The sequence below is a fragment of the Tachysurus vachellii genome, chromosome 14, assembly GCF_030014155.1.
Source record: "Tachysurus vachellii isolate PV-2020 chromosome 14, HZAU_Pvac_v1, whole genome shotgun sequence".
Classification (NCBI taxonomy): domain Eukaryota; kingdom Metazoa; phylum Chordata; class Actinopteri; order Siluriformes; family Bagridae; genus Tachysurus; species Tachysurus vachellii.
In genome coordinates this window covers 10,065,074-10,078,158 of record NC_083473.1, presented here as the reverse complement: position 1 = coordinate 10,078,158, position 13,085 = coordinate 10,065,074, and the positions used below count along the sequence as shown (strand labels likewise).

At 35.8% G+C, this 13,085-nt stretch overlaps 1 protein-coding gene across 1 annotated transcript in view; it reads left to right on the top strand.

The window, feature by feature from the left end:
- Positions 1-1,011: 1,011 nt before the first annotated feature.
- LOC132857214 (Kv channel-interacting protein 1-like) overlaps positions 1,012-13,085 on the top strand; it is a 29,488-nt gene continuing 17,414 nt past the window's right edge. The window contains exon 1 of the mRNA XM_060887225.1: positions 1,012-1,213. Within this exon, the coding sequence (XP_060743208.1) occupies positions 1,156-1,213 (58 nt within the window). The 5' untranslated portion in view covers positions 1,012-1,155. The remainder of the gene's footprint in view (positions 1,214-13,085) is intronic.

Below are 13,085 nucleotides of genomic sequence, written 5' to 3'. Positions count from 1 at the left end.
TTTAGTGTTGAAATCTTTTTATATCCTTTTTCTGCTTTATAAAGTTCAACTACCTTATTACGCAGGTCCATTGGCAGTTCTTTTGTCTGGTGCAGCATACAGACAAGTCACTAATTACACTAATTACACTAATTACAATTTCAATGAGTCACAGGTGTGGAAACCTCCCTTTAATTGCCATTTAAACCTCAACCTGTGTGTTTATAATGTGACCAAACATTCAAGGATATGTAAATTTTGATCAGGGCTGTTTAAATGATTTCAGTTATCATTAGGTTTGATTTCACGTGACCACTATCCTTAAATAAGAAGCAATTATTTTGCATCATCAGTCATATTTTCAAAATAAATGGGAATGTTTAAAAATTTCTTTCAGGGTATGCAAACTTTTGAGCACAACTATATATGCCTGTAGTGTCATATTGGTAAAGCATTATTTTGCATACCCATGAGCCCCCCAGGCTGCCAAATAATACAATGTTTATGGCTTTAATTGATTAGATTAAGTGTTTTTTTGTTACTGGAATGTTTCTGGAATGGTTGGAATCGATGTCTAGGCCAATACATGTTTTAGCATGCATAACAGCTATTCTTGTTACATTAATGTCACACACAGGATTTATGATCAAGAATAAATGCTGTTTATAAATGTTGTTAAGACATTTTTGAGTGGGGATGGCGCCACAACTGAATATACACAGTTCCCATTAAGTGACTACATTATTTCATTTCCTTTCTTTTCATTCTGTTCTTTATATTGCTGTGAAGACAAAAACCTTCTCTGAATCCGAAAAGAAAATAATTATCTTTGTTTCAACTCTTAGTCAGACTGTGTCTCTTAATAAGAGGAAGATCTTGAGTGAACTTGATTTATATGCTTAGAAAAACAGGGTTAATAGGAAGTGGATGGAAAAGAGAGACAGTGCCAAAAGAAAAGGAGGGTGGTGAAAGGAGGGATGAGTATAGGAAGAAAAAGGGGGGAAGAGAGAGGAGAGAGAGAGAAAAGAGAACAGGTGAGGTAGGGATGTGTTTAATACTGGACAGAAAGAGGGTTAGACATAGTTAGAGAATGAGGTGAATTTGTTTCTTGAAGAAATAACTGAACACACACAACACACACGCACACGCACACGCACACACACACTTTCATCAAGAATGGGGCTTGTTATCGGGACTTTTTTGACAAACAGCAAAAGGGTGGACTATCACAAAGGTAAGATTTTGTTTATTCTCCAAGATTAACTCCTTTTGGCTTTTTAGAATTTGTGTGTGTGTGTGTGTGTGTCTATGTGCCTGCATCTGTATATGTGTATGTCTAATACCTGTAAGAATACAGCCTTGACTCCATGACTACATGCCTCTTTGACAGAATCCTATGATGAGTCTGTACATGTGATAGTGCAAGCTGTGTTATCTGAGTTATTACTGAGTTACCAAGTTATATTGTACTGTATTATCATCTCAGGGAGTTCATTGACTCTGTCAGCAGAATGATGTAAAGGTGCTTTTTCTATGGTTATTGTTAAAAGTACAATAAAAATGAAATTGAGTAGAAATGCCTATAAGGTTTCTCAGTCGTAAGGAATAAAGCTTATATGTTTGTGTGAGTGTGAGAGAAAGAACACGTGTATGTGAGCAAGCCATGTTCATTCACAATGAACCTTTTCTCACAGCTGCTGGATGAGTTTGTGCAAATACACATTGAGCTGCCACTCTATAAAAGGCGATGGTATTCTACTGCTACCTAATGCTAAATCGCCCACTCTCTCTCTCTCTCTCTCTCTCTCTCTCTGTGTGTGTGTGTGTGTCTGTGTGTGTGTATGTGAGAGATTACAACCTTTGTATCCTAAAGTAACCCTATACTAAATCACCTCTCACCACATTGTGTATATATTTGTACATTACAATATTTAAGTCTATATTTATTTGTACTGGGGAAATCAATCAAAATCTTCATCATGGTTTCCATACAGACAAGAACTTTACATATAATTTACAAGACATCTTAAACCTTGCAGATATTGGATCATATACCTGGTGTTGTTTTTTTTGGAAATATGTATCTCATTTACACAACTGAGCAGTTGAGGGTTAAGGACCTTGCTCAGGGGCCCAGCAGTAGTATCATAGTGGCTTTAGGATTTAAACTCACAACCTTCCAGTAAGCAGATCCATACCTTAACCACTGAGCTACCACTTCCACTTATACACTTAACAGCCAATCAGAAAGCAGCATTTGATTACATAAAAATGTAATGATGTAAAAGTAAATAGCAAGAAAACAACAGGCTAAAATTTTAAATAATAAAAATGTGTGTATGTGTGTGTTTGTCTAGGTGTGTGTTCTTATGTATGCATTTTTATATATATTTGTTATTACATAAAATGTTATTACATGCTGCAGAAGCCTAATATCTCAACAAAGAGAGCTTTTCCCACTTTCCCACTCTAGTGCTGTTTGTCTTGAACGATCTATCTATATAGATTATGTTGAGATAAAAGATGCCAATGGACAGTATTTCTCTTCTCACATCTTAGATATAATAAATAGTAAATATAATTCTTTTTATTGGACATGTTTGGATGAGGTAGCACTAGTGATATGGCAAGAAGTTATGACGAAATCAAACATTACCATAAAATGCTTCAGCACAGCTCATAGAAAATCAGACTGGGTTTTCTGTCTGCAAAATAAACAGTGGGATTCCTCACCAGTACACACATCCAGACAAGATAGAAATGAAGTCAAGCACTGAGAATGCAGAGCTGCAGTATCAAGTGTTCTTTTTATTTTTAAATGAGGTCAGTGAATCAGTGAGTGGGGTGCCACTTAACTGAAAAATAACACTAATCTAAAAAAGGTAACAATTATCTATAGCAATTCCTGATGTTACATTCCAAAAATGAGGCAAATGAGCTTTTATATACACTATAAGATCAAATGTTTGTGGACACCTGATCACCACAAACATATGTGCTTGTGCATCTATCTATCTATCTATCTATCTATCTATCTATCTATCTATCTATCTATCTATCTATCTATCTATCTATCTATCTATCTATCTATCTATCTGTTTTTTTAAAGTAAGAAACAATTTTCAATGAGAAACAGTTGTAACTATTCTGTATGTATATAGCTTATAAAGCAAATTATTTAAATAAATAATTAATGCACTCACCGAGCTTCATAATAAATTAATTTGCCAATTAGCAAAGCAAACTAACTCTATTAGTTACACACACTCACCAGAGACACTAACAAATTCTCCTACTTCCTACCAAGCTTTATTTATCCTCATAATGCCTCTATACACACGTATGAAACATTGTATATGACAAGATAACATGTCATTTTGCAAGTTAGTCTAGAAATTGGAACCAACAGGGTAGAAACTAAAGTTGTGAGTAGGGGATTGAATTAATGTTTGACGACACACATCAAATGATTCATCTAGGAAATCATTCAAGCAAATCTTTGCCACTTTATTTTGTCACTTTACTGTATCAAATGTAATTTAATAGCCACTGAATTCATGGATTAGTTTCATACACATGAATATAGGAAATGAATGGTTGTCTTCTTTTTTTTATTATATGCAGTGATACTATTTTCAGTCTCTATCTTCAGAATGTTATGACAAATGTTGCCTTCAAAGCCTGTCTCAAGACACTAACTCATGAGACGGCATCAAGCCAGCTGCTTTCTGTTTTGGACACAGATATGGGCCTATTTTCTACAACAGCTCTATATTCTCAAACAGCTTGGTGCATGGTGAAGTGATATGCTCTGATGTCCCTGAGGAATTAATTTTTCCAGTTTGTTCAGCACATTTCTGCCCAGAATGCTTATTGAGCTTCATGATGCAATGCAATATTTTGGCCAGATAAAAATTATTTTGTCCATTAAACATGATATATTTTTGGACTAAATCTTTCAAAACTGAGCTACTGACCTCCAGACATGTGACCATCTTTATCTGAATAACACTGTAATCTAATCAGAAGAATAAGCAAGTGTGAATACACACATAGGCAAGAGAAAGCGTTGTGAAGCAGGAATTGTTTTGAACTGTCATTATTGAGATTATGGATCAGATAGATAGATAGATAGATAGGTAGATATATAGATAGATAGATAGATAGATAGATAGATAGATAGATAGATAGATAGATAGATAGATACATACATACATACAAACATACATACATACATAGTTAGATAGTTGACAGTTAGATAGATAGAGGAATGAAAAATTTAGATTGTGGAGTTAGATATATAGTTTGATAGAGAAAAAACAAATAACACTTGATAGACAATTGGAACAGTAGAGACTGTGTAATTCCAGGTCTGTGCTACTGAGATAAATATATGGATAGATACAGAGAGATAGATATAGAGAGGTGTGTGTTTGTATGTGTGTGTCTGTGTGTGTGTGTGTGTGTGTGTGTGAGAGAGAGAGAGAGAGAGAGAGAGAGAGAGAGAGAGAGAGAGAGAGAGAGAGAGAGAGAGAGAGAGAGACTCTCCATCTTCAGGGAGTATGTGGTGATAATGACATATGGTTTTTCATTAGTCAGTGTAACAGTGGGTGTGAAGGTAGGAGAGGTGAGATTAAGCTAACAGATTGTTCCACAGAAACATTGCATAGTTTATGGAATACATCACAAATGCACAAGAGGAGGCATTAAATTAAAAAAAGCATATTTGTCTAAGTCAAACAATATTTCTGCATGTAATCCGTTGCCTTTTCATTTATTGCACATAGTACTTGTATCTTTTTTCTCTTTCCTTTTCATACCCCTATGATAATGCAGTCCTTGGTTTTGAAGTTAGATTTCATTTTATTACCTATGTTGCAGGTAGATATAGTCACCTTAATCCTATATTGCAAGATCAGTGGGGAAAATGTGACTACCACATACAATATGAACCAATATATCACTATACACAGTATGAACCAACAGCGGAAGATGATCCGTAATGACGTGGTGCATTTAGTCTTTAATCAACCACAACATGTTATAACACTCACTGTCTGACTTCAGCGGCTCCCTGTAGCTGCTCACATTGAGTTCTATTCCTTGGTTTTGGTTATACCCATTAAAATGTCACTGACTGATATGGACTCATCAGAGCATACATCCAAACTAATAAATGAACTAATATTACCACCACATAGTAGAAAGACCTGTGTGGTGTATGATAAGCTCAACAGAGATAAACTCTATGGAAATGCAGATGCAATGCAGATTTGTTCACTTCATTGTTTAGCCAGTTGAAGCAAACGTAGATATCCTCTGAGATAATTGTACAGATAACCCTTTAAACTATGAGCATATTTTATTTACAGAATAGCACATCAGACAAAAGAAAACAACAAAAAACAAAAACAAGTAATTGACATTATTGGATTCATTCAACAACTCAAAATAATGAACCAAAATCACAATAAAATAGCTTTTGCATACATTATGTACTTCCCACACATATTTGTTCATGATGTGATGATCTTGTGGCCACAATTAATTGCACATGATATAAATAAAAGTAAATATATATATATATATCTATCAGTAAATATATCTAGCTATCACAAAAATCAAACCCAAATGCAGGGATTGCAAAAAAACTGGGAATTATTATTAAGTGCTTATTATTAAGTGGTGTTGTTGTTTCAATGAGCATAATTATTTAATTATTAAAAATAACAGAACTACACACCCAAAATTCCAAAGACAAAAGTAAAATGATGAAACCAGTAACCAAAAACAAGAGACAATGAGAAAACAAATCACAAGACAAACAACCAATGAAGAACACCCCCTGATGTTCTGCATTAAGTGGCTGTATCAAAAAGAATGTTATGTTTAATCAATTATAACGTGTGTGTGCCCTTCAATGGGTTGGCACTCCGTCCAGGGTGTATCCTGCCTTTATGCCCGATGACGCCTGAGATGACCCTGTGACCCGAGTAGTTCGGATAAGCGGTAGAAAATGAATAAATGAATAATCAATTATTTTTCTCTTCTCGTTTACATATACTTTAGTTATATTTGTTTGCTTTTTATTTATTTATTTGTAAACTGTATGCACTATACACAGGGACCTTTATTTTAATTTAATCTGAATGGACAACCAAAAAAAATCTTGTTAATATAAGCACCTGTGCAATCAAATACAAGCAATGTTCCCCTTATAATATAGACATTACTTTTAGACTTTTAGTTGCCAACTCTGAATATAACCCTTAATGAATGTACAAAAAGATTAAAAAAAAAAGGAAACATTTGTACTTTTCATGTATATGGTGCAACTTGTTAATGCTAAGCCACATTATTTACTTCATAGTAAATAGTTGAAATTAGCTACATGGTAACAATTCTACAACCATTTTCCAATCTCTTCTACACAGACTGGTTGCCTGATTTAAAACTGTCAACATCACTGCCAGGAGCAATTTTATTTTGAGTAGCAGAATGTTATACTGGTGTTTTTGTCTTGTATTTATATGTTCATCTTATCTAGCTTATGGCTCGATGACTTCACTTCACTGTTTTTAATCTATGAACCCTATGATATGTATGTTTATCTTTCTAGTGGGTGAAATAGAAACAGTTGTAGATCATTGTGTTAATAGCAATCAGTGTCCATGACCTGCGTCATCGTATCCTATTGGCAAATAACAATGAAACTGGACTCTTGTCAAGCTAATATGGTTAAGAATGGCTCTACGCCATATAATTACAGAGGGAGGTCTTTAACATAGTGGTAAAATTCTAATGGTCAGCATTTTGCAATAGCAGTAGATATTCATCAGCATTTGGGTAACACAGTGAATTGTCAGATAGATAGCTTTTAGAATTGAGCTAGGCAGGCTAATGAGCAGCAGTTTTAAACTGCAGTAGAGAGTCACATCATTCTAATAATAGCCAAGTGTAAAATAAAATCATAAAATACCATCTGCAGAAGACATTTGGCAGTTTCTCAAATGGAAATGTTCTTGGCCTTCCACCTCATTTAAAGGAATATTCCAGCATTTGTACAACCTAATCTCTAGCTTTAGTGTATCTGGTTAGCATAGTCATGAATTTCAAAACATTCCCCTGTACTGAGAAAGGAACAGGAAGTTATTCATTGCCCTTGTGGAAAAGTGTGTTTTAAGTAAACTGCTTTTTTGTGTTTTTACTCCTTTTTGTTCTGACACTGGTCTATCAATTAGTTGGTAATTAGTTTTTTTTTTTTTAAACTGAGGGACTAATGAATAAGGCATAAAATAAAGATCTAAGTCAAAAATTTATATAGAAAATATTAAGATGTCAAATATGTCTTAAACAGTATTGCATGTTTTCCAGTGATGGAAAGAGTATAAAACACACTGACTTGAAAAAGCATACTACTACTGCAGTAATCATTTACTTGTGACCAAAAGTACTCAAGTAAGATTGTTTTGTGGTAAAAAAACAAAACAAAAACTGCTGGAGCAAATAATTTACAAATGACTTTTTCTATATGTCTATTACTGACACGACAAATTTGACAATGTTTTATATCTAAGGACATTTTCTGACAGATTATGGCTAGCTAGTGTAACTACAGTGAAACGTACTCGAGTACATGTTGTTTCTTACTTTGCATCTCTGATGTTTTCACATTATTGTTGTCTAAGATTTAATGAGGTATTATAATATTATAATATATTATAAATCATATGACTAATTTACAGCATTTTATGAAGAGTTAAATAGATTTGTGTGGGTGAAACTCAAGAAATAGAGTGATAACGGTGTGTGTGCTTGTGTGTTTGTGTATGTGTATAGCGGGGCGTTCACAGGCAGAAATGTCATGGAATGATTAAGAGTACATACCTCTGTATTAGTCAAAGAGAGAAATGAAGATTAATGTTCTTGTCGCTTCTGTTTTTTTTTTTCAGAATGGCTATCGAGCCATTGTTTGAGTAATTGATGTTGCACATTAGTATACAACTGATATTTTATACAGGGTTTAATTGCTCTTCACATGCATTCATCTTTGTGGCTGTTTATTTCTTATATAAAGTTTTCAGTTTCCTAAAGGTATTAAAGTCAGCTTCATTTAAAAAATTTATGTGTAGACTAGTGTTGATCTTTTCTAGTTATCAGGAGTAGTTCCTTGCCAGACCACCAGGTGGACCTGTTATTTGTCTTAGTTACGTTTCATGTAAGTTGGTTAGTCTTTGTGTGTGAAATAAAAGCAGTGCCTGACTCTTGTAAATGGGTCTGATTTGCTAAATGTGGGCGATCGAGCCAACAGCAGAGATTCAGATTTGAACCCTGCTTCCGTCAGTGTCTGCCAATCATTACGCTAGCTTTACCATATCCTGAGTTACCATTCTAAGCTTTTTTGCATCAAAATCCAGGAGCCACTACAAATCCACATTCTAATTAATTCTGGATATTATGTCACGCTCACACACCTGGCTGTTGAACTCACCTGTTTTCTGTTAAACCTCACATACTTATGCATATTTATACCAGGTCATCCTCCACCATCATCACCACTACCACCACATTTTGGGAGGTTTTGTGTGCATTTCTCAGGGTTTCTCTGGTTGTGTTTTTTTTTTTTTGTGTGTGTGTTTTATACACATACATTTCTACCCTTTAGTTTAATGTCCTGGATCCTGCCCCTTTTCTGCTAATTTATTTTGCATATACATCCTTCTGTCTTCATCTAATGACATTCTTGTAACTGTATTATAATAAAAAAAAAGTGTAACTACCAAATATGAAGATACTTAGTGAGTAGTAGAGAGATTAAGAGAGCTAAAATTAGAGCAGACCTTCTTAGGACCATTTTTGTTGGCTGGAATACAACTTTCACATTACCTTTAAGGTTACAGAAGCAATTATGCACTTCTGTCTCTAATATTGGAGTCTAGGGTGCATTTATTAATTGGATTGTGTGGTTGTCTTGAGTTTAGCTGCTTAGCATTTGGTCTGTTTCAAAACTACTAAACACCCTTAAATATTCAACATTTAAGTAATGACTGTGAGAACACCAGAAATATCCAAATTTGAGTAGTTTAAAATCTGTCGTGGGGGCACGGTGGCTTAGTGGTTAGCACGTTCGCCTCACACCTCCAGGGTCGGGGTTCGATTCCCGCCTCCACCTTGTGTGTGTGGAGTTTGCATGTTCTCCCCGTGCCTCGGGGGTTTCCTCCGGGTACTCCGGTTTCCTCCCCCGGTCCAAAGACATGCATGGTAGGTTGATTGGCATCTCTGGAAAATTGTCCCTAGTGTGTGATTGCGTGAGTGAATGAGAGTGTGTGTGTGCCCTGCGATGGGTTGGCACTCCGTCCAGGGTGTATCCTGCCTTGATGCCCGATGACGCCTGAGATAGGCACAGGCTCCCCGTGACCCGAGGTAGTTCGGATAAGCGGTAGAAGATGAATGAATGAATGAATAAAATCTGTCGTGCAGTATAATTATGTCTGTACAGAGAAACAGGGTGGCATGCATCAACCTTCTATGGATCGTGAAGATATTTTGTACTTCTCGTTGCATAATTCAGTGATGTTGCTGTGTGCTTCTTGTGAAGTATGGATCTGTATGTTGCAATGTTTCTCCATCTGCTGTTTTGTCTTATTACAAAGTTCTAGTTGGTGTATAGTCACCTTGCGACGTTCACCACAGTCAAGGTAAAATACAGAGACACATCAAGGTGAAACAGTAGAGGATCGACACAGAGAGGTATGACTGTAGGGAAGATTACAGAAAAATAAAAGCTTTAAAAATACTACTAGCCAGGAGGGTTTAACAACAGCAAAATTAATCAAGGGTATGACTCACACCAAAACAGGTTCCATTTTTTCTTTCTCATTCTGTGGTTGTGGAAAAAAACATTGAGAGATCATTGCTTTTTTTCCCTGTCATTCATCCTGGCAGTGCTCCTTGTAAATAAGGCTATAACAGTTTCATTGCTCCACAGACATCTCTTCTATGTCTTGATTGCTTCTACTATCTATCACTCCATTCTCAATACTGGGGCCTTGGGACACTTGATTTAAGTGTTGGTTGCTGGTTGGTTTGTGATCAGACTTTGAATCAGCTATTTGTAGTGGAGGTGGAGGTGAAGGTGAAGGTCCAGCAGGCAAGATTGATATTTGCACAGATCTCATGGGGAATTACAGGGTTCTGTTTACAGACAGCACATTATCTAGTATTTGAATAAAATCTGAATTAATCTGGGTTGGCCTGACATTCATTCTTCTATTCATCATCACTCATTCATCCTCAGTAAGTGCTTTATCCCGGTTATGACTGAAGTGGATACAGAGTTTATTCCAGGATGTGAATCAAGAATTCAGTGTAATAAAATACAGTGTTAGATATTAACATCCTAAATGCAAATTCCATGTAAGCGTTTTCATATTAGTGAAACCTCTCAGTTCAGCTCAGGGGAACATATCAAACACTCATTTCCCATCTGAATGAAATGACTTTTTTCCTCTCAGCTGAGTGAGATTGCCAGAGGAGTGTGCAGGAATGGAGAGATTCATAGCAGGCAGAAACAGAGTGGTAGAAGCAGTAGATCATGGCTAAGCAATTGCACAGCCAGAGAAGACGTTATCTGCTGAAGATCTCGTACTGCAAGAGAACAGACATCCCCGAGGTAGATCTCAGATATACTGAATTGAGGACATGTTTAAAGCTAACATAAAGCTCTGTCTGCTATTTGAATCATCAAATGATAAACTGAAATATTTATTGTGCTTTTATATGTTGTGTTTCCATGCAATAAATCTTTGTGTCAACCTGAGTGGTGTACTGACATAAAATTTATGTTTTATATATTATCTATTATATTCCAAGAAACAGTCTTACTCACAGAACTGAAGGGATGTTCTCATTTAACAGGTTTAAATGTAATGAATTACCTAGAAATTACATGAAAATGACTGAAAGTGCTGTGCATGTAAAGACTTAATCTGCAGGGGGAAATTCAACAGGAAAAATTCAAAGCACAAAATTAACAGTACATAACATTTCCCCACCTCAAATTTAATCAAACTCTTTATTTTCTGGCCATTTGAGGACAATGCTGCTTATAGCACACCACAATACTATAAAAATAGACTGTAGACGTCAAACTGCTAAAAACAGTAGTAATAGTCAACCTTCTCACTCAACACATAGTTAGGTAATCACTCTCGCTATTTGAGCGTCATTAGCATTAGACCCTATTCATTTCAAGGGGATTTGCTCACGGACGCATTAGTGTTTTAGTGTTACTTCCTAGAAACATAATTCCAGCTGATGGCTTAGTCATAAATGCAGTATGGCTCACCATGCTAGAAATACAGAACGTTGATTTGCTAGTAATGCTCACAGCATTATCTTTATTTTTTTTCTCCTGTTTCTATTCCAGTATTATCCATGTGACAAAAAACACGTGTGAATATAAGCCAACACAATAGATTTCAAACACCTGAATATGCCCAATATCATGTTTACATTAGTGACGTCAACAAAAAAAGTAAATGCTATCAGAATTGTACATTATTGTGATTTGAATGTTAATATAATTAGAATTTCATTTGCATTTACATTTTATTACAGACTTATTTATGCTGCATTTATATATAAAATTAAAGTGATAGCTTTCATTATTTGTTAGCGACATCGGTTTCATAGCTCAATTGCAACATTAAGCACTGACTGACTACATTTGTATGGAGGTCTGTGAAAACTTGTAGGATGTCATTGGAGCACGCTGGAAAATAAAATCAGATTAATATTCTAGTAAAAATGTAAAAATTCAAAAAAAAGGATTTTGCCAATATTGAACATAAAACAAACGAAGCACCTTCTTTTTGAATTTTAATTAGATGTATTGTATAGCGGGCACGGTGGCTTAGTGGTTAGCACGTTCGTCTCACACCTCCAGGGGTGGGGGTTCGATTCCCGCCTCCGCCTTGTGTGTGGAGTTTGCATGTTCTCCCCGTGCCTCGGGGGTTTCCTCTAGGTACTCTGGTTTCCTCCCCGGTCCAAAGACATGCATAGTAGGTTGATTGGCATTACTGGAAAATTGTCTGTAGTGTGTGTGATTGCGTGAATGAGAGAGTGTGTGTGCCCTGCGATGGGTTGGCACTCCGTCCAGGGTGTATCCTGCCTTGATGCCCGATGACGCCTGAGATAGGCACAGGCTCCTCGTGACCTGAGGTAGTTCGGAGTGAGTGAGTGTATTGTATAGCATTTTTAACAATTGACAGTGTCTCAAAGCAGCTTTACAAAGCAGAGAAACAGAATAAAAATTGTAAAGTTTAAAAGTGAATTACTATTAATCTCTAACATTTATTTCTAATGAGCAAGTCTGAGGGAAAAACTTCCTGAGATGATATGAAGAAGAAATCCTGAAGAAAAATATAGAAATGTTTTTTATTTATTTATTTTTGCAACCTTGTTTATGCTATCCATGGGAGATTGCAAGTTCAAATCCAGATGATTTGACAGGTATCCAAGGGAGTCAAGACAGCAAAATTACTGCCTGGGCACATGAGGGATGATCAGTAGTTTGTATTTGTGAACACATGCATCTAGATAAATAACACTTCACTCCATGTTTGTTCCTCTGCCCTGTAACACAGCATAAGAAGCAATTTTAAAAGATGTGGTTGGCTTGCTTTATATGTCTCAGAGAATGCATATGTTTCCTCCCCCACTACTGAGTTGCTGGTGAATGGCAAGTGACCAAATTCGGGTGGAAAAATAGGAATAAAATTCCTGCATATATCGTCCTGAAGAGATCATGTTGAGTAGTAACAAGTTTAACAAACATGGGTGAACAGGTAAGAACAGTCTACCCAAAGATGTTTTAATTGCTAGTTTGTTATCTATGTGTGCTTTCCTTCTTACATTCTATAACGAATGGATGTAAGACTAACGTGTCAAAGAGTGATAATCATATAGCTACCAGCTATCAAATGATCTGTGATGCACACATCACATACATGAGATATGGCAGTGGACAAAAGGTTTAAATGCAATTTTTTAAAAAGGAAATTTAGCAAGCAAAGCAAAAGTCACTGAATTAATCAGCAATCATT